Here is a 24,179-nt window from a genome sequence, read left to right on the forward strand (position 1 = left end):
GACCATGGAGGGTCCCCTGAAGGAGCTCACTAAATTGGAGAAATTGTCCAATGGAAAGGCTCCTTCAATCCTTGATTCCCTAGATGCTTTGCTTCGTTCACTTCAAGATGCCAAAGAGGCGATTCAGGCGGGTGATACATATGAGCCCCTGCAACCGCTCGCCCAGGTGGTAGAGATGAGAAAGAAAGAGGTCGACGATCGACAGAAGGAGGTATACTCTACACTATCTCGCTTCGGGAAGGCTTTAGACAAGGTGACAAATTTCAAAGCTTTATCAAGGCGTCTCTTGATAGCCCGTTTTCTCAGAAATTCCCAACATCGCTCCCGACTTACTCTGGCACTTTCTCTTCTCAATCTTCCAAACATGCAATAGAACGCACAGTGGCTTTACATCTCTTGCGGACGGGTCAATTCGATGCTGCCGAAATATTTATTCAAGTTAGTTATCCTCAAAAGGTCGACCCAATTATTGACAATTGCTCAGGAATCCGGAGTAGAAATACCTCCCGCATTGAAATTTCAATTTATCGAACTTCATCAAATACTAAGGGCTTTGCGGAATCAGGATATAGGCCCAGCTCTTTTGTTCGTTTTATGATACCTTCGTCGTCGTGACCAGCTGAATGTTCTTGGGACAGATGGACTGAGAAGCATCGCTCCTTCCTACGCTCGCGCTCTTCACCTTTGGAGTTTTATCTGCATCGCTCACAATATATCCGCCTTCTGCTTTCTTCCCACCCACCGGACCCCCTTCTGGCCATCGTGTATGCTAACGCAAACCTCAGACCCTTCTACAACGAACATGAATCTGAGTTCCAACGTCTAATGGCCTGTGTTGCTTACATGCCACTCTCTAAACTACAAGAATCTACCTATCGGGACCTTGCACAACCATCTCTGCATTTTGATTTAGAGCCCTTGTTTGCGAAGGAGTATTGTGCGAGCCTGGGCATGAGTCGTCAACTGCCACTCCGGGTCGTCGGGGACATAGGTGGGGGAGGTGCCTTGGCTAGGATTGAGAAGGGAAAGAAAGTGATGCGAGAAAGAAGGAGTGAATGGAGTCAGTCGGACGAGCTACCAGTAAGTCCTACACATATGCGTTTGAGAAAGCTAGCCTTCATGTCGTTGATAGATCGAAATTCCGCTCCTACCAGAAAACAGATATCACTCAATTTTCGCGTGTTTAGTTTCAAAAGAACAATCAACGGAACATAACCCGCCTATGATGATGACTTGCGGTCACGTCATCTCCAAAGATAGTTTACAAAAGCTAAATAAGGCTGGAGGGTGAGTCCTTCTCCTCGTTAGAAATGGCCAGCTGCTGCAATTCTGACGTGAAAGACGTAGCAGTGTCAAATGCCCATACTGTCCAACAGAATCACAATTCGGCTCAGCTTTACAATTATTCTTCTAATATTTGACCTTTCTTATGAGTAACCTCTGTATTACAAGTGTATTTGAATGAGATTGTACATTAAGCAGGACATTGAACTCCAGTGAGCAATACAGTGAAGTGAAGAATTGGTACTACAGTCAGATCACGGTCGCAAAGTTTGCAGCGAAAAAAATTGGAAAAAATCATCAGGCCCACGAATCCAGCACACGCTTGGCGTAAGGTGCCAGCTTTTCCCCTTTCCCCTCTCCGCTCTCTACAGTCTTTTCTAGAATGGGACGAACAAAGTCCTCTACACTTTCCAGCCCTGGTCCAGAGGTGTGTTTTGCAAGTTGGACGAAGAAAGAACATGTATTCATGCGCACTTCGATCGGGTAGTTAACGGGGTTGTCGACGTTACGTAGAACAGATATGAGCATGTCCAAGGCGTGACGAGGGGCAGGTATATGTGCTCGGGTGGGGGGCGTCGCAATGAGGGGAGAGCTGGCATCGCTGCTAGTGGCAGAGGATGGTTCCGCGACTGACGGATTGTGAGGCAGGAGTGGCGCAGTGATGGCGGAGAGAACCAGAGGTCCTGCAGGAGAATGAATCTCAGGATATCGTTGAATGACTATGTAAAGAGTCCAGCTTACCGCCTTGTCCATGAGTGCATATTAATGTGAGTGCAACGACCCCCTCGTTTACCAAGATGGGGTACCTTCCGCTACGTCCAATAAGACCAGCGAGTGCAGAGATATACTCGGGGATCAGAACGGCACGGATAGCCGCTTCTCTTCTCCTCTTCTTCTCTTCAGATACAGCGCCATTGTTCCATTCACTAGACCACAGAGACTTCACAACGTTGACAAGCACGCGGGTTCCCTCACTCTGAATCGGGACTGAGTCCGAGCGTGAAACAAGAGCGATAATCTGGGAGAGGCCAGACACAGAATATGTCGGTCGATCTGTTGGAGGGAGTACGAGCGTAAATGAATGCTCCACTTGAAACTCGTATATTAGAAACGTCATGTAGGTGAAAGAAACGACAGGTACCGCTGGCATTGCACATGTGCTTGACGACGCCGATAGCGTTCAATTGAACAATATCCGCCATTGCATTGGCTTTCTCGCTCCATATGTCGCTCTCGGTGATGCGGCGGATAATGCCTGCATCTCCTAGCGACGTGTGAATAGTAGGTGACAGAGTGGACGATTGTGCGAGATGTTTGAGAAGGCCAAGTATGCCATGTTTCAGCTTCACGTCCGCTGCAGGAGAGAAGAAATAAGCAGATGCAAGGACGGGAGCAAGCGAATGCGGTGGTGACAGGAGTGCCGTGGAAAATTTCTCTGAGTCACAAATTGATTTAAGTCAGTGGAAGGTGAAAATAATCCGATCACAGTCATACCTCGCCGAGCCAGATTTCCCAGAGCAAGACTTGCGCAGATGACCATATCGTCTCGGTGACTGCCAGGAGAGTCGGAAGCAGGGTTTTTCGCAGACCTGTCTATGTCTTCGACATACTCCTTGATCCACCTCACCATTTTACAGACAAACTCTCCACCAGGCTTCTCCTCAGACTCGTCCCACAAAACATCTCCATTTCTTTCTTCGCCTGCGACCTCGACGACCGACTTGATGAGTCCAGCCTTGCAAATATCGAATGCCTTTTCCTTACGTTTCCTCTCCGGTTCAGTGAAGGTGGTTTTCCACAATGGTGGATAGTCGCCATACTCAATGAACTCCAACATTGTAGAAAAGCAGGGAACTCCGAGGTGCTCGGCCGGAAAACAAAATCCGCGAGCAAGGGCCAGCCGGATGTCTTCGACGTCAAGGGAGAGAGACTCTATCAGCGTGCAACTTTCTTCAAGGACCTCAAAGTCTGTGTGTAGCAAAGTAGATAGAAGGGAGGCGTTGTGTGCGAATGCTGTGTTTTCGTTTGGAGGGTTGGGCGGAACAAACATTGATAGCGACGGTATAATCCAGGGAAGGACGTCGGGAGTAAAAGCCTGGAGCGCTAAACACTTGATCTAAATGTAATTACAGGAAAGAAATATGGGAGACCTCACATTCGTCTTTGACGTCCTTGAGTTCTGAAACTGTCCTCCAGGCCCAGTTGGAAATTCCGCTACGCAATATCCAAGATTCCTCAAGGTCCTCATTTGATATATTTCCAAACTGGGCTGGGGAGCGCGCCCAGAGTGTCGGAGGGTAAATTGCTGAGGATAATCTGAGAATAGTCAAAGATGCTTCGAGAGATAGCAAGCGGAATTTGACAGCATCTATTGCGAAAGCGAATTAGATATAATGTTGAATTTGATTATTTTGAGCTGTACCGTAGCCAAGAATCGCATTCAAAAGCACACCTATCGCCGTCCTTATCACCTTCAGATGTGGAATTGAAAGTGTCAGAGGGGTCAATGGAGGAGGGGAGGGTATAAGGTCTGCATAGCCCTCTAGAATATTCAAAACAATTTGTGGAAAGCCTGCCTCAAGAAGATAGCCTCTGTTTTCGTCTGAACGGGATCCGTCAATGATGTCCAATGAATCAAGGTCAGGGAACCAGTCACCATGGTCCATGCAAAGATTTGCACCTACGCGAAGCAACTCAAATGTGACGTTAACATAGGGTTCCGTTGGAGTATGGGATCCATGTAGCGCGAGAGACAGAAGTGAGGTCAAAGTGCCTGGAAGCTGAGTTTTCCCAAGGATGGTATGATGATCGACTGTTTGTTGTATCAGGATAAATAAGCTGCGAGGGGGCTGTAACTCACCAAGTCCATCTCTCGCTCGCAGATTATTTGCTAGTGTCTGGGAAATAGTCTCAACATCCTGCCATGCCAGTTTTGATTCGGCGTCACGAATGGTTGCCGCCAGGTGGGTGAGATTACTCTCAAGAGGAAGGAGATCGACTGAAGACCCCATGTTCTTGTTTCTCGCACTGCCTGACAAAGACGACGATGCTGAGCGCAAGATAATTTGGAGAATTAGAGATCTATCTGGATACAGATGTGAATGAAGGACGACAGCTGCAATCGTGATATGTGTGGCGGTGCCGTTGATTAGATAACGCTTCCATCCCATTTCTCTCGAAAGCAATGCAATGATTTTCATTTTTCCTCCTTTTCCCTTTCAGCGATGGCTGGTTCGAAGAGGAGCAAGCTCAAAAAATCCCTGTCTCCTTTTAAAACAACGGAGACTCCACCGCAAGTTTTGGCCAATGACGACGACAACCTAATGAATGACCTTTTTGCTCAACTCGATTCAAGAAACCCGACGGTCCAAGCTGGATCTGCAACAGTAATAAACGAAATACAATGCGATGCTCAAGTCAACCCGGTGGAAGGAAATAACAAACAAGACGCCAAGGCTCGGTTCAAGGCTCGGCAGGTAAGTGCTGCCACCTCAACAGTCGCTCTACGCTACATCGCTACAGGCGAGGAAGGCAGCTGCACTGGCTCAGGCACAGCCTCCAGATGACCCCGAACAGCAGGCAAGGATACTTGAAGAGGCACGAGATGAAGCAGTAGCGATTGCTAAAATTTGTGACGAGTTGAATCTTCAAATCTTTGAGGTGCGTTCGCGCCTCTGGCTAGACATCAATATACTTATCATACCCATGTAGATCGATCCGGATGGCCATTGTCTCTATTCTGCGGTCGCGGATCAACTCGTGCTACTCGGCATGCTTCCCCCCTCGCATGCTACGTATTCTACCCTTCGAACTACTGCGGCTGACTTCATTTACTCTCATCCCGATGATTTTATCCCCTTCCTTCCATCTGTGGGGGGAGAGGATGGTCAGGGTGCGCTGGACAGCGGATTAATGACACCGCAGCAATTGGTGCAATACTGTACAGCTGTTCGTGACACCGCAGTGTGGGGAGGAGAGCCGGAGGTTCTTGCGTTAAGCAGAGCCTACAATATCCCTATCCATATCGTTCAGGCTGGTACCCCTTCAATTGTTATGCATAATCCGACTGGTGCTGCTACCCAGGGTGTTGCTAGAATCAGTTATCATCGCCGGATGTATGGTCTTGGTGAAGTTAGTGACTCGTCTTATTAATCGGTAACACAGCATGCTAACTTGGCTTACCATCCAGCACTACAATTCCTTGCGTCCGAGAAGAATATCGTAGTGTACCCATTTTCCAAACAAAACGACAATCAGATGTAATAAATATAAATCGTAGCACGTCTAGAACAAGAGATCATCATCATTATGTCTTCCACCCTTCATCGGCCGTGGTTCATCTGCCAAATAATTACCAAAAGCCCCTTCTAAGTTTGAGTAAGGATCCTGTGCTCCAGCCGCGGGTGGATCAACGTCGTCGTCCTGGTCCGACGAGTTGTCACCAGCTTCTCTGCTGATGGGGGCGACTGGAGATGGTGAGCCAGTGGGGGTCGAATCTAGCGTTGGAGGCACAGGTTTCAATTCAGGTAAAGGGCTTGGTGCTTGGACCTTGGGTTCCGAGGGGCCGGGGCCTGGGACGCTGACAACGGTGTGTGGAAGTTGAACGCGAGGCAAGGAGACCAGAACAGCACGAGAGTGGGCGTTCAACGCTGGACTGTCAACTAGGGCTTTTCCTGTTGAATTTCGAATGAAAGTCTGAAGTAGCGTCAGAATTTTGTAAAAAAAATGCTGGGGGAAATTCAACCTCAGGATTCTTGTGATAGATGCTTCCCAACGTCCCAGTGTGGAGGAGGAGCTGATCTAAAGCGCCTCTATCCATCCTGTCTGAATCGGTAGTTATAGCCGGCTTTTCAGCCAGAACAATTTCCCCCGCGACAGTTGGGTTAATCGCCAACATACGCCAGTACATGAATCCTCTGTCTCGTAAATCAGGGTTGTCGACGTCTTCCGTGGCCCATTTCAATACCTTATGAACCAACTCTTTCGTTTTATCTGACTTCGACTTGTAGATAAAAAGCTTGACAGCGGCCGTAAGCAGTGCAAGTTGAACCTTGGCGATTTTGAATTAGGATCAGCGTGCGATGGCAATGCCAAGCCATACTAACCTCGACACTTTCGTCCAAGAAAGTGTAAAGAAGGTCATCCAAGAGTTCATCGGCGTTGTCAATTCTGTTTCCAAATTGCCCCAGAATCCACACCATGGCTGCTTTCGACTCTGGTTCGTCCAACGCGTCCAGATTCTCGCACAGGGTCGGAATAATTCCTTCGTACTTGCCTGGGTATCTACGGAAGATATCCTTGGTAACAATGACGGCTTCCTGTACCACGTAAGTCACTTTGGTTTCGATGAGATCAAGAAGAGCTTGGATGCAGCGGTCGGCAGCTGCTTCAACTTTGATAGCCAAACGCCCAATAGATCGAACTGCTTTACGAACGAAATCAACATCGACTTCGGAAGCGTACCTTCAGAGAAACCAATTTAATTTCGTAGCAAACAAAAAAAGATGGAAAAGGCAAGTACTCCTGTAGTTCCGCCAAAACTTCCGTCGCATTTTCCGCGCGTGCTAGGCGGTACATAATCTCAAGTTTTGCCAATTTAACGTAGATGGGGTCATTGTATTTGCAAAAGAAGACCTTGACGTCGTTCTTGAGGACCGCTGGCCTCCGCTGAATGATAAGCAAAATGTTTCGAAGAGCCACATACTGAACTTCTGGCCCAGAAGACAGCAAAGTGACTGAAGTATGATGGTCAGCAAAGCAATGGCTGAATAATTTCCTTTGCGAACCTAATGGAGGTCCCATTTTCTTGCAACAGTAGTCGATGAGGCGGCGGTTTTCCATGTAATTCATTATATATAGAAGGACTTTAATGGTGGTGAGAACTACAGCGGAATTGGCATGTTGAAGTTGCACGATAATGCGCTCTGCCATTGTTTCAGCGTCCTCGTGCCTCTCGGGCACATATCGCAATAAAGAATCCAATATGTAAATCTGTCCCCACCTGCTCAAAGTTTCAGAGTTCAAGATTCGTTCGTTGGAAAACAACTTACTCCGAGCTTTCTCCGAGCGCTGCCAAGAGCTTATTCGCCGTCGTCAAATTGAGCCGGAAGATAACGCCATCCTGTCGGTCGCCAATCTCCGACAACGCAGCCACCGCGTTCGCCACAACCGTTGCGTTGCTATCCAACATTAAATCGCGGAGCATTTCAACGAACCCTCCTTTCTCAGCTCTTCGAGGGTCTGCAGTATAGAGTTTGGCTACACATATAGCAGCTGTTTTCCGAACATAAGCATCACGGTCCTTTAAGCAGTGTCGTAAATTCTCTGACAGCGCGTCGGTGACAACAGGAATAGGGATGTATGACATCGTTCGGATGGCGAGTGCTCGAATAAGAGGGTTACGATCACCGCAATCCTGTAATGAGAAAATGTCAGCCAACAAAGAGTGCAGAAGAGAGATAATACCTGTAGAAAGTTGGGAATAACGAGATGTATTTGATCTGGCTTCAACCTGCCATAACTCACAAGAAAAAGGTAAACCACTGTATTCCGCGATCAAGCTCAATGCAATTCCCGGAGACAAAGACGCACTCTTCTTGATCTCCAGAAGTGGAGTACCCAGGCATTGGACGACATCCGTAAATAGTGGTGACACTTAAGGTGGTGCGGTATGTAAGGCTCATCGTGGGCATAAAACGAATGTTACGAACTGTCGTTGCCCATCGTAATGTTCGCCACAATTTTTTTCAAGACTGTCTTTCGTTTCACATACTTTTTGTCCTTCGTTTCAGCCGCTTGCAATTCTGTACGAAACTCCTGTCGCTTAGTTTAGCTCCAATGACAGTGAATGATAATCCCCTTGCCGAACCTCGATCTTTCCGCGCTGGAAGAATTTGGCATCCTGGCCAGGCTGCGCCATTTGAAAGGAGGTTTAATCGAAAGAAAAGAAACTAGGGATGAAATAATCCAGGACGATGAAGCGCTTGATGAGTTCTAGTGTTGCTAAATCATCTCCTATGACTTAGTAAACACAACGAGATCATCAACCACCGCGTCACATAATCCTTCTTTGTATCTGCCGAGTCAGGCAAACACTGACAATGGTCTTCTCCGACTACTGAATCGTCAAGTTGCGGTCGCATGAGCACAATCGCGCCTTCCAGCCATCCAAGAGCTCTTCTAGATAAATCAGGGCATACAGCCATTGACTCCGTGCTCAAGGGGCTAAAGAAGTCCTCTCGTAGCCTTCAGGTCGCTCTTGCGGCTTGGTCAACCGATTCCCAAATCTTGGATCGAGTTTACTACAAAGGAAAGAACCAACACCGTGGGGCCCTCTTTTGGAGGCGGGTCGTGGAACTTAGGAGAATATGTGGTCGATTGAGGCGTATCAATCCTGAACAAAAACTCAATATATTTCGAGCCTCATTTTTTGGTAGCGATGTGCCGCGGAAGTATGCTTATTTCAACCATAATTCCTGAAAATGTGCTCAGCCTTCATTTAGTGGCCCCTGGTCTTGCTTTCCTGATGTCAAGGTCACGCAGATTTTCATGAGTGATATTGTTACCTGCTCCAAGTTGGTTGAAAAGGTTTGTTCACACATGGTATCTTGTCTTTTTTGCGTTGACGTTGTGGTAGATGCATGAACAGTGTATAAAAGCCTACGAGCATGTATCCTACACAACGTCCAAGCTTACAAACCCTAATTGGTTTCCGTCTAGATCTTTCACAATTTCATTGCGAGGTGGAGCTTTTCTTCAACTTCTCCTGGTTCTTTCAGCTCTCGCCGCTAGGTTCAGCAATCTGGCTTTAGAGCTGGTCAATGCCCTCACAAAAATGCTGGAATTGTCACAACAGGTTCTTGGTACGATTACGGTGGGAATCATTCTATATAGAATGCCACTCGAAGTAACACTCAAAATTTTAGACACGACATAGTGAAAATTTGCTGGAAATGCACGTTAACGATAACGTGGATATTGTCGATCCAAAGACGCTCGAAGATCCAGTGGAATCCGGATTGCTTCAGTCTCACTCAGGCATCGGTCCTAACGTCGCGACCACGTCAGGTATGCATTTTCCATCATGAAAAATGTGCCGTTTCCCATTGACAAAATTGCAGATGATATACCTTTTTGTGCACCACAGTTACCCTCCACAACTCCAAGTAAGCCCTCGCGTAGCTCAGAGTCGATGATTCGAAAGAAAAAGAAAGGAAGGAAGCGTGATGAGATTGATGACATTTTTCGTCTGTAAGATGTAAGATGTCATTCCTGAATACAGGCATCAATAATAAGTGGGCATCAAGCCATAGTCCGTTCGATCTTCTTGATAATTGCTTCAATTCAACGAATGAGATACAAAACGAAGAGTGCTATATAATAAAAGGAATGCGAAAAACAGCAGTCAAAGGTAGGTATTTACGGTAAGTCTTGTGTGTGTCCGTTCCACAAGTTCCAACTAATGTGCCCTTTGAATTACTAACATCACAACAGGAAAACCATCGCGAGTACGACGGAGACACCGATGGTGAATCTGGGAGAAATCGAAACTCCGCCGCTGGAAGCCACGCCAGTTGTCGCTGACGTCGATGCCGTTTGCGCAGCAGCTTCAGTATTTGTAGGGGGTGCAGCAGTAGCCGGGGATGGAGCCGCGTTTATTAGCGCGGCGCTAAGATCTTGAGGGATCATTAAAGGAGTTGTCCCTGCAGCGCTGAGGTCGACGGCACCACTTTCTTTCAAAACCTCAGCGTTGGCCGCCAAGAAGTTTCGAGTATACAGAACATTCTCTGCAACATATTGGTGTGACCATTCGGGGAGGGCTGCCATGTCAATATTTCCGCCCCACTTGGACGCTGCAACGTTGTTCGCAGTTTGCTTAGAGGAATCGGCAACAAATGCCGCAACATTGGGACTCTACATTTACAGTTAAACAAATATATCAAAATTGGGAAAGTGACATACGTTGGCACTGAGGGATTGCATCATTCCGGAGACAGATGTAGCAGACCCAAGAGCGCTGGGTGGATTACTAAACAGATTGCCCAATCAAGCGACCGAAGACATGCAAGAAGCAATTTTTCACTGACATGATCCCGAACATGCCCTTCTGACAATGATTGGGGGTAGCACAGTAGAAGAACGTTGGGTTGGTGTCGTTAACAATTTGAGTGACTGGACGACACATAATCATATGTAGTCATGGCACAAGGCAGATAAGCTTACAGACAAAGTCCTTGTCGTGACTGCCAGATGTAAAGAGGGCGTCTGCGGAGCGGTTGCAAGGCAGAAGGGACGATGATTTAGTGACGGTGTGGTTATTAGCTCCCCACATGAATTTGACAGTATCCCCAACAGAAGCATTAACAGCAAACGGAATATACCTCAGCACACCCTGAGTCGGAGCAACGATCACTGTATGGGTGGCACCAGTTCCGGAACTTCCACCAGAGTTTGAAGTTGCTGTGGCCTGATACGGGGCTGGTACAGCACCATGTGACGCGACACATTCTGCAGTATGAGATAGAATTTAATCATCGTGTTTGACGAGAAGAAAGCTCATATTGACTTACGTTGGACACAATCGTTGTAGCCAGAGTTACCCCAGTTAGATGTTCCTGAGCCATAAGAAGGTGTCGAGGATGCAACAGGTGTTGCCGAGGTCGCGGTGTCCTTCTTAGTAGAGGAAGACATCCAGGAACTGCCAGATCCATATTGGCTTCCGGAGTTATCGCTGGAACCAGAGTTTTTTTGGTACATGCCAGCAGTAGAGCTCGCCTGGGTTGAAATTGCTGTCTTACTACTCGACAGATGTACAACTTTCAATTACGAACTCAAAAAGAAAAAATCACATACGAGGCGACTCCCGAGGTGTCCGTTATTGGGATACCGTTTGGTGCGGAGACAGCGGGCTCATTAATAGAGCTGTCCGGTCGAGGAAGTGCAGATGCGAAGCCAAAGGAAAGGGCAGCAGCGATGAATGGAGCGATAAAAACCATGATGAAAGAGTGAGGGTAAATTTGTTGAGGTGAACTGTGGTTGGATTGAAATTAAAAACCTCCCCGGAGGATGCTACTTTGAAAAATCTCTATCAAAGAGGGTGATCTGGGAGACAAAGTCAGTAAAAAGCATGAGTACTTTGCTACATCACTTGCCTCGAACGAACGAAAGTTACAGAAGTCGAAGATCCACTCGACTGAGACAGAGAGAAAGAACGAAAGGAAAGGATCAACCAAAGGAATGATTGGCGACGTTGGCATCTCCCAGTATTTATTATCACATTCCGAATCCACGTGGAGATCCAACCACCATGGAAACGAGAATCAGGAAGAGAGATTGCATGACCACCGATGATGATCTTGGTGGGATTTGATGTTTCTTGGTTGCGACTGCACCAAACATAAGTAACATTTCCTGGAATGTCAAACCGAAGTTGGAATGACGACTGTGGTAATGAAGCCCAGATTAAGCGCCCCGTATTTGAGAGAAAAGATCTATCCATAAGCAAAGCAAGTCCACAAGTAAGTAATCAACGTTCGAAAGCTGGTTGATGGTGACGGCTAGATCAGCCAAAGCAATGTTGCTACGGTAACTCGAGCTCCTGAGTTACTTTGTACGAACTAACTTGGAGTGGGATAGAGTTCGCGATTGAATCCCAAGGATAATAAGGATCATGACAGTTCTAAAAGATTGGTGAAGGGAAGCGACAGGGGTATTGCAATCGTTGCTATGGACTTCGGCCAAGCGAAAAGGAATCCCTCCTATACATCGCTCCTGTTCGGTAAAGAGCCAATCTGGAAAATCAGCGGCATCAAGGACGTTTACAATGGCATGCTTCCATAGCTCGGGTGAGACGTGAATCGCGACTTGGGGGCGTCGCTGAGCCACTGTCAGTACGGCGAGGCGTGAAAATCAGCATCCTGACATACCGCCCATGCTTTCCTAAGGCTCACTGTCAATGAATTTGCTACTCCAAAAACCCTACTCCCGATGGGAGTAACTTCATGAGGAGATTCCCCGCGATCTTGGGAAGAGACTAGACAGGTAGGGTATGCGTACTCTGCCCAATTCACCCTCGCCGCACGAATTGTTCATCGCGAGATGAATGACTGCCACCAACGCATGAGGTGAAGAAGGTGCCAATATTCTGCCTCAAACCATCCAAATTGGGGGTACTATTAACTTGAGAAGGACCCGAAGGTGCCAGTGGTTCTTCCGAGTTAGAAGGCATCTCGCACAAACGTTGGGGGATCGCCTTCAAGGATTTGCGGGAAGGTTTGGGAAGCAGTGGGGATCAGACGACATAGGAGAGACGTTGGGAAGAGGCTATCAGACGTCGAAGAGACATGACAACTAGAGAAACATATCAACCAAATTTGATTGCAACTGGTTTTTTATATCTGATCAACTCTGATGATCTTACTTACGCGGGCTGGAAAGGCCAGACTGTCCTCCCACTTCAGATCCTATGCAACTGCTGTAGAAAGTAGTGCAAATGGTCGATCCAAAATTCTAGTCATAGGTGGCGGTAGGTGTTTCCCCATGCTTTGCATCCAAAAAAATACTTCTCTCTCCCACAGGAAGCGCCGGTCTCTCCATTGCAAACCAGCTCTATAATCGTTTCACCGCTGCAGGCAAGCAATTAAAAGACGGGGATATTACCATCCTTGATGCAGCGGAATACCATTACTATCAAGTGCGTACGTGCGTCCGAACTTACTTCAGCGCAAAATTGACATTGGAACTTCCCCTCTTGCGAAGCCTGGATGGTGGGTATTTCAAGTATATCTTCATGTTGAAAAAGATTAATGTTTCACCAAAGGACTCTTGTCGGTGCTGGACTTCGTCCCAAGACTGATTTTCGCCGTCCACTAGATTCTCTCATTCCCAAACACCTTACCCTTATTCCTGAAAATGTTCAATCGTTTTCTCCTACCACGTCTTCGGTGACCACCACATCTGGGCGCCAGCTTAGTTATGATACCCTGGTCGTGGCCGCTGGGCTACAAATCAACTGGAATGGCATTAAGGGACTTACCAGCGCACTGGCTGATCCTACTTCTGGCGTGTCCTCAATCTATTCTTACGCGACCTGTGACAAAGTTTGGGACGATGTAGAGGGCTTGCGTTCGGGGAACGCCATTTTTACTCAACCTGCAGGAATTATCAAATGTGCAGGAGGTGAGTAGCTTGATTTCATCTGGGGACGTCTGCCACAACTATCAAAACAGCTCCCCAGAAAATTATGTGGATGGCTTGGGACAGATACAGGAAGACAGGCCGTGCCGATAACATTGATGTGAAATTTTACACCGGCATGCCCACTATGTTCAGCGTCAAAAAGTATTCTGACGCCCTCAACGCCCTAAGAATTGAACGCAAGGTTGATGGGTTCTTCGAACACAACCTTGTATCGGTCGATCCAGCAAACCACAAAGCTACTTTCAAAAAGCCGGACGGAACAAACATCGATGTCGACTACACACTGTTGCATGTTACCCCTCCTATGGGGCCTTTGGATGTTTTCAAAGGCTCACCCATCGCGGATAGTGCTGGATGGGTTACTGTTAATCAGGCAACTATGCAGCACGTCAACCCCGACTTCAGCAATATCTTTGCATTGGGAGATTGCTCATCGCTCCCAACATCAAAAACCGCTGCAGCTATAACGGCCCAGGCTCCAGTATTGACTGAAAATCTATTGTCTCTTGTTGATACAGGAAAAGTTAGCCAAGCACAGTACGATGGGTACACTAGTTGTCCAGTATGTCGGTCAATACACTCTCAATGTGGCTAAGCGCTAATATGTGACAGCTGCTGACGGGGTATGGTGAACTGATGCTGGCGGAGTTCCGATATGGCTTGGAGCCCAAAGAAACATTCAGCAACATTTTTGACCAGAGCAAAAGCAACAGGTAATAGCTTTTAGTGAGGAAAGTTCAAGGCAGACTGACGAAAAACGCCAACAGATTCTTTTATCATCTTAAAAAGGATCTTTTCCCGTCCGCCTATTGGAATTTTATGGTAAGTGATTTGTGCAGCGCGCTCTTGTATTTGGCTTACGTTGCGTAGGTTAAGGGACGATGGTTTGGGACAGGAGGATTATCTCGACCAACGTATCAGTAGATCGCTTAGATTGTTGTTATCAACGTGACTCAGCATGGTGTGGTTTCAACGTGCTGCACAGCCACTGTTTGTTTCTTCTCTGCTGGTGGCGATCCATTTTGTCTTCGATTTTTGAACATCGTTTCAATGTCTCGTTTGACCTCTGCGCAGGTCATAGGCTTGGGCGAATATCTTGAGCCGGATTTTGAACCGACAACACTCACCGTATCCCAACTACTTGGCGTCTTGGGTTATCATAACATTAGATATCCTACACCCTACTCAAAGCCGAAGCTAGTACAACTATTCAATGAAGAAATAAAGACACGAGCTAGCAAATTTAAGAAGGAACGTCTCAAGAAAGAAAATAGCATTGCAAGCGACGATGGCATATTGGACGGTGTTACAGGCCAACCTTTAGGTGCCACCAGAAAGGTATTTGAGATTCGCATGTCTTCATTCTGTTGTCTGACGTCTCCAAAGACTCTACCCGCCCGGAGATCCTCGCGAAGGTTTTCCCAAGCACCGGTCGACGCCCCGCAACAACCTCCAGATCCTGTACATTTATCCGTCTCCTAGTTATCATTGTCTATCATCTCATTTTCTGTTGTTTCGACAGCCAAAGCGCCGACCCTCTTCAGCCCAGCCGATATTAGGCGGCTCCACTCGCCCACTAGCAGTCACCCAACCACCGCTTTTCGAAGAAAGTGAACCCGAGGACGAATTACCAGCCAAAAAAGTTGGACGAAGTAAAAAAGCGGTACGAAAATCCTTCCCCTTCACTGATAGTTGTCATGAACCGTTGATTTCCAGACTGACTCTGCCGGAACTCAAGCTAGACGCGTCTCTAATGTAAGTATATGTTATTCTTCTTTTTGTCGGCGGCTAATGCATAAGCAAGGCGGATGATAGTGGGTGGGAAGATAATAATATATTTCAATCTGGGGCGGAGTCTTCATCTCCTATTCGACCATCGCCAGCTCGACCCCGAAAATCTGCCCTTCCACGGAGAGGACGTAAATCCATGTCAGCGCCTCCACAGCTCCTTGATTCTCCATCCCCGTCTCGACCCATTCGTTCACAAGACAACACTCCTAGCTCTCCATTTTCGCCACCCTTGACGTCCTTCAAGCCCGTTCTGCCTTCCATCGCATCACAAGAGCTGGAGGTACCTTCCTTCACCTCTGTCAATAAGGCTGTCAAGGCGGAAGACCTGGTGGAAGATAACGGTGATGATGTGACTAGTGAGCTACCAACCGAGCAGCAGGATAATGGTATTGAAGCTCTACCGGTTTCAAACGATCAGTCCGTTGCAGACGAGGTCTTAGCTATCTCACAACGTATCGCCGAAGGAGGCGCCTCAAACTCTCCTCAGTTGGCCAATGGACCAGGCGCACTTCAGATATTTTCACGGCTACTCATTCTTCTCTCGTCACTTGTCATCATGTACGCTACACTCGGGTACAAGATGGAGTCCGCTGAGCTGGGCTATTGTGACGCAGGAAGCAACACGAACAGTTTCGTTGAAGAGTTGAAAGCTAATCGTTTAGCTGCCGAACTTTGTAACAGAGAAAACGGGACATATCTACATCCACCAGGCCATGACGAAAATGGCGAAGCAACCAGCCTGGTGCCATGCCCGTTACCTCCTCTTGTCCCGCTTCCCCATCCTGAAACCTGTACGTCATGCCCTGAACATGCTATCTGTGATCGACACAGTGTTACCTGCGACAAAGGCCATTTGTTGCGGGCTCACGCATTATTTTTCAATCTCCCGGCGCCACACCAACCTTCCAACGCGTCATTTTCATCGTCCTTGTCGCCTTCGGACGTAATCTGGAAAGTGATTTCATACTCTCTGGACGGACTCCCTGGATTTGGCAGCGTTGCTTTTCCACCCAAATGTGTGGAAGACCCTAGAAGAAAACGGCACATTGGAGCTCTTGGAAAAGCTATAGAAGTCGTTCTTGGACAGGAGAGGGGGCGACGTGTTTGTTTTGATGGTAAAACAGCCGTTGACATCGTGAAGGAGGAAGATGGAGGCGACGCCAAGAAGTGGGGAATCGAAATTGGGGAACTCAAAGAACTGATAAAGGCCAAGACCAAGGCATGTTTTCTCGTTTAACTAACTCCGATTGCTAAATCCATTCTGAAGCCTCATCTTTTGCCGACTTTTGCGGATACTTTTAATGAGGCCGTTCAGCAACTCATTCAGTGGGGCGGAGTTGTCATCGGGGAAGACAAAGAGTGAGTGTCGGACGGATAAGCTCTACTCCTTGTTAAACTAAATTCCTCCTGTAGCAGTCACAGATATCTGGCACACAAGACCCCCGACCTGTCATGGGTTTGTCTCATGAAGGTGAGATCAAGGGAATTTTGGGAAGTCTGGCGTGCGACTGTTCTCGGTACATTGCTTATTCTTTTTGTTGAGGCCGTCTAAACGTTTTTCCAGGTACTTTTATCATGATCCTTATTCTTATTGTTGCCCGAGTGCGAAGCGCGCAGAAGGTGGTGGAAAGGAGACGTGTTTCTGACTTGGTGCAGATCGCACTTGACACACTGCGCAATCAAGAGCTAGCCCATCATACCGATCCTATTGTCGCGCCACAGCCGTATTTGTCTTCAATACAACTTCGGGATCTGATCCTGCAAGAGGAGCACTCGATTTCCACACGGCGGCGACTGTGGAACGAGGTAGAGCGCGTTGTGGAGGGGAATGCAAATGTCAGGGCGAACCTGGAGGAGATCGAGGGTGGAGATGAGTTGAGGGTTTGGAGGTGGGTGGGAAGCGCAGGAAGAGGCCCGAGGTCACCAAGGAAGGAAATGGAAATAAAGGACGAACGATATGTAACCGATTAATATTTTTTTGCTTATGTTCTGTGACCTTCTGCTTTGAATGACATGTCGACGGACCCATGATCATAAGCTGTTGTTCCTGATTGAGACTGCTCCGGAATATTACATCTCAGGTCAACGATGCCGTAATTTGAGTGTAACTCATGACGAGCAAAAGGAGACCCGCTGTCAGCTGTATCTTTGACAGAAAACTGGAAGATAAGGGAGCTTGAAGGACAACACAACCGATATGTACCGAAATGTAACGTCAATGACTCCTGACATGGTTCCTACTACTACGTCCAAGGTGCAATAGGAGTTGATAGTGTGGAAATCCCCGTTAATATCTTCTCTATCAAAGCCCTTTTCATAAATTGTTCCTCCGCCAGCACTCTGGTCGTCTATAGATCGACAAGGGTCTGAAAACTATCACAATCATCAACAACGGAGGATCACCTACCCGTAAAAACCGTTCCAAATCAATTCGACCGGTATTTAAAGCCCGATGTAAATGATAGACGGTGTCTTCAATCGAATGATCGTCGGCGATGAGGTTAATAAGTCTGGAAAGCAATTATTCAACTTATCGCAGGACATGATTTCAACATACTGATTGTGAACGATATTCGTCGAACAAATAAGTTCATCAACCTCGGGATCACCTTTCCGGCGGAGCTCTGAAATATTAGCTTCTACCTGTTGAACAGCGCCATTCGTCCTAAACGCTACATTTCGACAGACATCGCGAACTGCTTCTAGACGGGCCATCTCGTCATGGATGACGGGCTCTCCAGAAAGAAGGTCACTCTGGTGAGCGCGCAGCCGTTCCGCGTCCAGGGCAAGCGCCTGAGTGAGTGAATCAAGCTCCGAAGTCAATTTTGCGTGTACTTGGGTGTGTAAGTTGAGAAGCTCCGGGTTCAATGGCCGTGGAGGCACCGGGGATTGTATTGAATTTCCTTCTCGCGGAACGTCAGCGTCTCCGTCGAGGAGGTCCGCGATGGGCAGCTGTGGATTTCGAGCTGGCGTCGGTGTTGAATTAGACTCGGGCAACCGCATTGGAGGGGCGAAATGTAGAGGTAGAAGCGGCGGCGGAGGAGGTGGAGGTGGAGATTGAGATAGTCTGCTCTCGTTGGGTTGATGTTGCGTGGTGGGCGTTTGATTCGGTAGGAAGCTGGGTGGAGGCCGAGCAGGGGGAACATACCATGATTGTTGATTGAGCGTAGAATGATTTGAATATGGGGCACGAGGGGTTGCGTTATACGGAAGGACTGGTGGAAGTGGAGGTAGTGGAGGCGGGGAGAGTGGGCGTGCTGTGGACTGCTCAGAATTGAGCAAAAATGTCAAAATTGACCACGGTACAACATACTGTCTGGAGTTCCAAGGAATTGGAGTGGAGATCCGCAGGCCGTGTAGGTATTGGTGGTGGGGTTGATGATGATGTTGATGATGTTGATGGGGCGGGTCTTGGTAGTGGCGGCGGCGTCCTTACCGCATAGCTGTTGCCGTTGTGGGAAGAGTAGGCTGTGAGAGGTTGTTGCTTCGGCTTTGAATAAACGGGGGGTTCGCGCGAGAACTGGTCTTGGAACGCTTCGAACAAAGCTGACAAACTACAACCCTAGATATGGTGTCAAGAGACTAAGGGGGATAAGGAACGGAATGGGTAAACCTCGTATTTCCGCTCCCAATGCTGAATATACTCTGGATTGCATTTACCACTGACATCGACATATGGGCCTGACTTGACGAGCATGTCGGTGGTGGGGACGACATAGGGAATTGGAGGTTGTTGAGGGTATTGACGAGGTAGCCATACACTGATGGGGATGTTGTAGGATGCCTGACGAAATGATATGGGGAGTAAGCCATGGATACAGAGCAGCAACTGTGTGCGACCATCGTCAAAGGCTAGATAAAGTGATCAATAATATTGATTAGATGTGAATTAGTACAGTGCTCGTACTGTAAATGTCTGATTTTGGACGCAGGGTTTGAAAGCGAGCCAAAGCAGCGTCGATATCTGAATAGACCCTGTCCTTTTGTGAGTAGGAATGTAGGTTTTGTCGCAACCATTTCTGAGTGAGTGTAGTAGACATAGTTGATATTACCAGCTATCAGTTTCTTGCTTCACGTCGTTCCGGACTTGCATGGGTACAAACTTCCTTATTGAGACAAGGAATCGGGCCTGAGCCAAGTTACTGGGCCGGTCAAACGCGATCTCCGTCACGCCGCCGCGAATGGCAACTTCAAAGACCGACGCAGACCGACCAGCGCCGACCTTTTTCTCCGATCTCAGGGACCACATAATAAGCCACCTCCAATTCGACGGTGCCCACCTTCCCAATTCGGATCTTATCGGATCTTAACTCTATATCCCTGCTCCATGTCACCGCCCACCCTAGAAAGAGTGCTGTTCTCCGTATATAACGTTCCTCCAATGATTTCTATCTTCTTCCCTCCCCTTCCCATCTTCACTACACGCCTCTTCCCCTCATGAAGAACCCCGACTCAGCTCACGACTCCCTCACTCCCCAGCGCAAGCACAGAAAACTCTTAAAGGATGGCAGTGGAACAGAGGTATGGCCAGAATCAATCGAAAAGATATTTGTGCAAGGTACACAGCCATCTCATCCTTTCCCCCTTCATCTTTTCATTTCCCCCCAGGCCTCAAGGAATACTGGAACTCTCCTTACGCGACCTACTCGCAGTCTCGTGGCCGTAGTCGATGGCGCAATCAGTTCCTTGTAGAATATCTTCAAAGTAAAGAGATAACCCGCTCAAAAAAGCAAGTTGCGAGTCATATCCAAGTTTTGAGGAATATGTGGAAGGGCGAGCCTGGTTTGTATATCCACCTCATTGCCGTCGCCCGTCCTTCATCCGATTCCTTACAGAATATTATCTCGTCGCTGGAGCGGACGAAACCCCTGCAGACTCGGCGTCATCTGGTCCCGTGAAGCTCGAAGATCAATGGGATGAAACATCCCTTATACCCTTTGACGACGACAATGATGATTCGTCTTCGCACTCTGTTTCGCCCAACTATTCACCACCTGACTCTCAATCTGATTTCCCTCTCACGCCAAAGCACCACCCACACTTGGCTCCAACCGAAATATCACCCCTCAAATCCCAATGTAGCCCAACCCCACTTTACCCATCTTTATCTACTTCCCCAACATCACCTGTCCCCTCTATATCTCCCTTTGGAGCATTCCCTAATTCACTATACCCGGATCACTCACCACACTACAATGCTGCTAGCTTGTACTCGCAGAGTTCCGGAGACTCGGCGGTCCATTCTACTGCACACCTCACAATGCCATCCTCTCTCAATAGCTCAAGGTCGACATCAAATCGCCTTTCTATAGCGCAGCAACCACGACTTTCCTCAAGGAATAGAGTAACCTCTTTCTTTTTGACAGCTGACGGCATGACACCATTCTCTGTCAACGTTGACTCCTTGATGGCACTCTCAGGCGATCCTGGAGCACCAAGATTTACACTCAGGGTGAAATTGCTGGTACCGACAATGAACGACCTTCGCAGTCCTTCCACCCTCCACGGCTTTGCCGGTAGCATCTGTCTCGCGAACGTGTGGTCTGTTTCGGGAAGATGCACAACTAAGGTCTTTGCTGGAAGTTCCTGCATCTCGGAGGAAACTGGCTTCTTGGATGTTTCCCATATCGCTGTTGGTACCGTCAATGCCGTGCTGCCCGAGTCATCGTTGACTCGATGTCGTTGGTTGGATCCCAGTTCGTGCCGTTTTACTCTTCAGTTTGCTTGAAGCTTACTTTACCCCGTTTTCAGATACTCCTCTCACGATGACTCAGGAGGTAACAGTCGATGACGAGATCCTCCTACATGTCATCTACGACCTTGACAGGAGGTCAGGAGGCCCAATGCCATCTGCAGAATTGATTGGCTTCCAGAAGTGTAGATTGGCAGATAAAGCGCCCTTTCTTCAAACGAGCGCCCCTTATTTGGCGGTGCCTACCAATACACCCTCCGCTCGACGCGGAGATTCAACATCTCTTTCGTTCGCCTTGACGCCCTTGAGGTAGCCTGCTGCTGTATCCCCAACTTTCTGACAGATGCCCCTGCCTACTATTATGTTTATTGCTAATTCATAGGCATCTCCTTCGTCCCATACCTTCTTCGATGTACGAGCATACCCCATACCTCTCCTAGCCCAGTCCCCACAACATCTGTATTTTTGATCTGTATGGTATAATGTGTAGATACGTATCTGGAAGAACGAACTCTATAATGTAACACATAACAATTTTCCCGCCTCCTCCCTTACTCGTGTATCCCAGTAATTTTCGTGCAAAGCATGCAACTCCCAAAAAGATGACCCGAACGCATTGCAAAGCTGTGGATCGTCGATTTCTGGGTGATACACACCATTGAAGATACGGTCTTCGGTGGAGAGCAGTGCTGCGAGCTTGGAGTCTTTGGCAACCAAGCCAGCTACGAACTCGATCGCACGCAGTGCGGTGGACGGCGGCCAGTGTACAGCAGCAGTGAGCAGACGCTTGGCAAAGGCAGCTGAGCGCCATGAAGGCGCTGCGGCGCCAGATGTCCGTGGGGAAAAAATGATATTCAACGCCCGGAACAGCAATTCTTCTGTGGATTGGGATACGTCGACTTTGCTGTCGATGTTGGGTACGAGGCTCAAAGAAAGAATCAAGGCGTAGAGATGCGAAATGAAATCACTGAGGTCGATGTTCAGAGCTTCGCCTGTTAAACATCTCGCTTCAACAAACAAACGATACGCAGGGGGGAGGAAGATCTTACCTTGGCCTGAGAGGAGCTCGAAAGCTGCCACGATACATAGGAGCCGGTGATGAACACCATCAAGACCCCCAGATGTTGGTTGTGTCGCTTCATTGTCCGAGTCTTCAAATTGGTCGGATTCGAGGGCTATCAAATCTTTCAAGACTTTGAGTAGGTCTTTGAAAAAGTTGATGTTGACCAAGTGCGCGAATTTCGATATCCCAGATAATGCAGCGGGGAGAAGAGGTGATGGGCGAGGATTTTTGAGTATTCTGAAATACAACGCAAACAATAGTTTCAACGTCTCTGTTTGCTGTATTGTAGTTGATGACAATGTGGAGGATGCTCACTCCGGAAAAAAACTCACCCTAGATGCTCGCTCTGCTTTATCGACCTCTGCCTCCGCTTCACGGAGTTCCTTGTCAATTTCTTTTTTCTCCTTTCTCTCCTTTTTGGCCTTTTTACTAAGATGTGGTTTCTCTGGCTTTTTGGTCCCTGATTGAGGTTTATCTTTGGCCTTGTCAGCGGCGGAGTCCGATGCTCTAACTCCCAGCTCTGTCCTCAGTCGCAGTTGATGCAAGCAAGAGAGGACTCGTGGATGTATTTTGAATCGTCGTTCTTTGACCATCCTGTTCAGAAGTCGTACTATCTCGAGAGAAGCCTCGCCTGTGAGGTCTGCTTTGAAGATTTGGTCAAGAGTGTCGAGACAGCGGTCTGAGGACTAAAACAAAGTCAGAGATACTCGACGGCATCAAGATAATATTATACAAACCTTGTCCCAAGACTTTCGACTCAAGCGGGTAACGACACAAGTCATAAGATTGATTCTGAAATTGAAGTGGGTGACCTCTGTCAGCAACGTGCACATGCATTCGAGAGCGATTTCTGAGAGTTCACTTTGAGCTGTATTTACCGTGAACATTGGATATGTTTCGTATGTTGAAGAAGACATACCTTTGAGCTCAACTTCCAAAGCTCGAAGGTAAGACTGGTAGACCCCAACAAGACCTTGCTCCCATTCGCGCGTTTGTGATACCATTTGACTTACTTTTTCCGCCTTCTCCTTGTCTGTGAGAGCGCGTATACGATAGCCAGGAATGATGTCCTTGAAAATAGCCAGCTGCGACAAGACTGCCAGTTTCCTAATGATTAAGTCGTTTGGGATTGGCTCAGTAAGTCCTGGTGTCGATATTTCCTTCAAGGAGAAGGAGTGGAGGCGTCGAAGAAGTCCGAGCTAATAAAGCATAATGTTATTGCCTCAGATGTTTGGTGACAAGGACGGCACATACGCTGTTCTCAAGATCAGCCAGGATTTCTTGACAAATTCCCGCAATTTGATCTTTCGCTAGTTCTACCTTCGCTTTCCGTGATTTGGTATTGAGGACGTCTGCAACTGATGCGCGACCAAAACGTGCTCCTGTGGAGACATCCTCTACTCGAGTTATTTTTGGGGCTTCATCCTGTTCATCCTCGCTACTTTCCTCCTCCTCCACTAGTTCTCGGGCTTTAAGTTTGACTGGTTTCGAACCAGTTTCCTTTATTTTCCCGTCTGCAAGTTTGATAGGAAGTCGCTTGATCTGAGTCTGTTCTTCTCGCTCCCAAGCCGAGTTCGGTTTTCGGGGAGCGGACTCGTATGGCATCTCCGCGTCAGAATCAAGCACTTCCTCTGATACGTCGCTCAATTCATCCATTCCTGAGCTCCACGACTCTGCGTCGTCGTCTGTGTCAAGCGGAGGAAGGTCATCTTCAACGACTTTCCGACGAATTGGTTTCTCCGCTTCATGGAGTCGTTGCGTTTCCTTCTTGCTCCTGATGCGTATGTCAGAAAGATTCAGATTGTAAATATGAGCCCCAGTACTTACCTCAAGATGCCCTTATGGTCCAGTTTGTCAAGAAATGAAACAGCATTGCCATATTCATTGAGGACGTCTACGTCCCCGTCAGAGAGTTCCGCATCTTCTTCGTTTTCATGAACAGGTATTGGAATGATTCCTCGATCCGCAAACTTTTCTTTTCGCGGCACGTCGGATTGCCTTTTTTTAGAGAGAGGTTGGAGACTGGTGGTGACCTTGCGTTTTTTGGAGGGCTGCTCAATAGAATTTTATATTTTTCCGTTGAGCGTAAAGGAAGGAAAATACCTGAGAGGGAGGAGGGGCAGACCTTTTTCCTTTGGCCTTCATGACTGC

At 47.8% G+C, this 24,179-nt stretch overlaps 11 protein-coding genes across 11 annotated transcripts; 6 read left to right on the forward strand and 5 right to left on the reverse strand.

Moving 5' to 3' along the window:
• Positions 1–4: 4 nt before the first annotated feature.
• Positions 5–1,414, forward strand: LACBIDRAFT_305943 (uncharacterized protein; the record flags this gene model as incomplete). Its single annotated transcript, XM_001874798.1, has 6 exons — positions 5–253; positions 307–438; positions 485–585; positions 639–1,080; positions 1,133–1,287; positions 1,342–1,414. The coding sequence occupies 6 exons, from the start codon at positions 5–7 to the stop codon at positions 1,412–1,414; spliced, it is 1,152 nt and encodes a 383-aa protein (XP_001874833.1).
• A 167-nt stretch (positions 1,415–1,581) lies between these two features.
• On the reverse strand, positions 1,582–4,454 carry LACBIDRAFT_322155 (uncharacterized protein; the record flags this gene model as incomplete). The annotated part of the gene is made up of 7 exons (XM_001875339.1): positions 1,582–1,967; positions 2,026–2,373; positions 2,426–2,719; positions 2,779–3,387; positions 3,440–3,652; positions 3,737–4,096; positions 4,145–4,454. 7 exons carry the CDS (start codon positions 4,452–4,454, stop codon positions 1,582–1,584), a joined length of 2,520 nt encoding a protein of 839 aa, XP_001875374.1.
• A 153-nt stretch (positions 4,455–4,607) lies between these two features.
• Positions 4,608–5,601, forward strand: LACBIDRAFT_292242 (uncharacterized protein; the record flags this gene model as incomplete). The annotated part of the gene is made up of 4 exons (XM_001874799.1): positions 4,608–4,760; positions 4,807–4,944; positions 4,996–5,415; positions 5,474–5,601. The coding sequence occupies 4 exons, from the start codon at positions 4,608–4,610 to the stop codon at positions 5,507–5,509; spliced, it is 747 nt and encodes a 248-aa protein (XP_001874834.1). The 3' UTR covers positions 5,510–5,601.
• LACBIDRAFT_187666 (uncharacterized protein) lies at positions 5,569–8,203 on the reverse strand (the record flags this gene model as incomplete). Its single annotated transcript, XM_001875340.1, has 10 exons — positions 5,569–5,979; positions 6,029–6,334; positions 6,390–6,747; positions 6,806–7,019; positions 7,071–7,285; positions 7,335–7,699; positions 7,750–7,826; positions 7,876–7,938; positions 7,995–8,100; positions 8,153–8,203. The coding sequence occupies 10 exons, from the start codon at positions 8,201–8,203 to the stop codon at positions 5,569–5,571; spliced, it is 2,166 nt and encodes a 721-aa protein (XP_001875375.1).
• A 200-nt stretch (positions 8,204–8,403) lies between these two features.
• LACBIDRAFT_305947 (uncharacterized protein) lies at positions 8,404–9,576 on the forward strand. Its single transcript, XM_001874800.1, has 6 exons — positions 8,404–8,735; positions 8,787–8,871; positions 8,921–8,949; positions 9,004–9,157; positions 9,210–9,351; positions 9,405–9,576. Exons 1-6 carry the CDS (start codon positions 8,425–8,427, stop codon positions 9,536–9,538), a joined length of 855 nt encoding a protein of 284 aa, XP_001874835.1. The 5' UTR covers positions 8,404–8,424; the 3' UTR covers positions 9,539–9,576.
• A 192-nt stretch (positions 9,577–9,768) lies between these two features.
• LACBIDRAFT_322158 (uncharacterized protein) lies at positions 9,769–11,279 on the reverse strand (the record flags this gene model as incomplete). The annotated part of the gene is made up of 6 exons (XM_001875341.1): positions 9,769–10,197; positions 10,246–10,312; positions 10,371–10,455; positions 10,507–10,791; positions 10,854–11,080; positions 11,137–11,279. The coding sequence occupies 6 exons, from the start codon at positions 11,277–11,279 to the stop codon at positions 9,769–9,771; spliced, it is 1,236 nt and encodes a 411-aa protein (XP_001875376.1).
• Positions 11,280–12,693: 1,414 nt separating this feature from the next.
• LACBIDRAFT_188129 (uncharacterized protein) lies at positions 12,694–14,406 on the forward strand (the record flags this gene model as incomplete). Its single annotated transcript, XM_001874801.1, has 8 exons — positions 12,694–12,812; positions 12,865–12,976; positions 13,042–13,049; positions 13,103–13,461; positions 13,512–14,044; positions 14,095–14,195; positions 14,250–14,304; positions 14,353–14,406. The coding sequence occupies 8 exons, from the start codon at positions 12,694–12,696 to the stop codon at positions 14,404–14,406; spliced, it is 1,341 nt and encodes a 446-aa protein (XP_001874836.1).
• A 126-nt stretch (positions 14,407–14,532) lies between these two features.
• LACBIDRAFT_305950 (uncharacterized protein) lies at positions 14,533–17,244 on the forward strand (the record flags this gene model as incomplete). The annotated part of the gene is made up of 8 exons (XM_001874802.1): positions 14,533–14,820; positions 14,869–14,943; positions 15,005–15,145; positions 15,199–15,237; positions 15,287–16,492; positions 16,541–16,632; positions 16,687–16,790; positions 16,838–17,244. The coding sequence occupies 8 exons, from the start codon at positions 14,533–14,535 to the stop codon at positions 17,242–17,244; spliced, it is 2,352 nt and encodes a 783-aa protein (XP_001874837.1).
• Positions 17,245–17,516: 272 nt separating this feature from the next.
• On the reverse strand, positions 17,517–19,313 carry LACBIDRAFT_305951 (uncharacterized protein; the record flags this gene model as incomplete). The annotated part of the gene is made up of 6 exons (XM_001875342.1): positions 17,517–17,621; positions 17,681–17,783; positions 17,831–18,537; positions 18,587–18,835; positions 18,887–19,125; positions 19,181–19,313. The coding sequence occupies 6 exons, from the start codon at positions 19,311–19,313 to the stop codon at positions 17,517–17,519; spliced, it is 1,536 nt and encodes a 511-aa protein (XP_001875377.1).
• Positions 19,314–19,687: 374 nt separating this feature from the next.
• Positions 19,688–21,570, forward strand: LACBIDRAFT_292246 (uncharacterized protein). Its single transcript, XM_001874803.1, has 4 exons — positions 19,688–19,831; positions 19,882–20,055; positions 20,109–20,969; positions 21,025–21,570. The coding sequence occupies exons 1-4, from the start codon at positions 19,711–19,713 to the stop codon at positions 21,276–21,278; spliced, it is 1,410 nt and encodes a 469-aa protein (XP_001874838.1). The 5' UTR covers positions 19,688–19,710; the 3' UTR covers positions 21,279–21,570.
• Positions 21,479–24,173, reverse strand: LACBIDRAFT_305953 (uncharacterized protein; the record flags this gene model as incomplete). The annotated part of the gene is made up of 8 exons (XM_001875343.1): positions 21,479–21,957; positions 22,015–22,306; positions 22,361–22,714; positions 22,766–22,896; positions 22,948–23,227; positions 23,283–23,802; positions 23,856–24,079; positions 24,132–24,173. The coding sequence occupies 8 exons, from the start codon at positions 24,171–24,173 to the stop codon at positions 21,479–21,481; spliced, it is 2,322 nt and encodes a 773-aa protein (XP_001875378.1).
• Between the last annotated feature and the right edge of the window lie 6 nt (positions 24,174–24,179).

This window comes from Laccaria bicolor, genomic scaffold (assembly GCF_000143565.1).
Source record: "Laccaria bicolor S238N-H82 LACBIscaffold_2 genomic scaffold, whole genome shotgun sequence".
NCBI classification, from domain to species: domain Eukaryota; kingdom Fungi; phylum Basidiomycota; class Agaricomycetes; order Agaricales; family Hydnangiaceae; genus Laccaria; species Laccaria bicolor.

Bases quoted from the DNA above. Each gene is read 5' to 3' on its own strand.
- LACBIDRAFT_292246 (XM_001874803.1), top strand. From the start codon at position 19,711: ATGAAGAACCCCGACTCAGCTCACGACTCCCTCACTCCCCAGCGCAAG. The intron at 20,056-20,108 runs GTTTGTATATCC...GATTCCTTACAG, and splicing joins TATGTGGAAGGGCGAGCCTG to AATATTATCTCGTCGCTGGA. The intron at 20,970-21,024 runs GTTCGTGCCGTT...CCCCGTTTTCAG, and splicing joins ATGTCGTTGGTTGGATCCCA to ATACTCCTCTCACGATGACT.
- LACBIDRAFT_305947 (XM_001874800.1), top strand. From the start codon at position 8,425: ATGAGCACAATCGCGCCTTCCAGCCATCCAAGAGCTCTTCTAGATAAA. The intron at 9,158-9,209 runs GTGGGAATCATT...TCAAAATTTTAG, and splicing joins AGGTTCTTGGTACGATTACG to ACACGACATAGTGAAAATTT. The intron at 9,352-9,404 runs GTATGCATTTTC...ACAAAATTGCAG, and splicing joins TAACGTCGCGACCACGTCAG to ATGATATACCTTTTTGTGCA.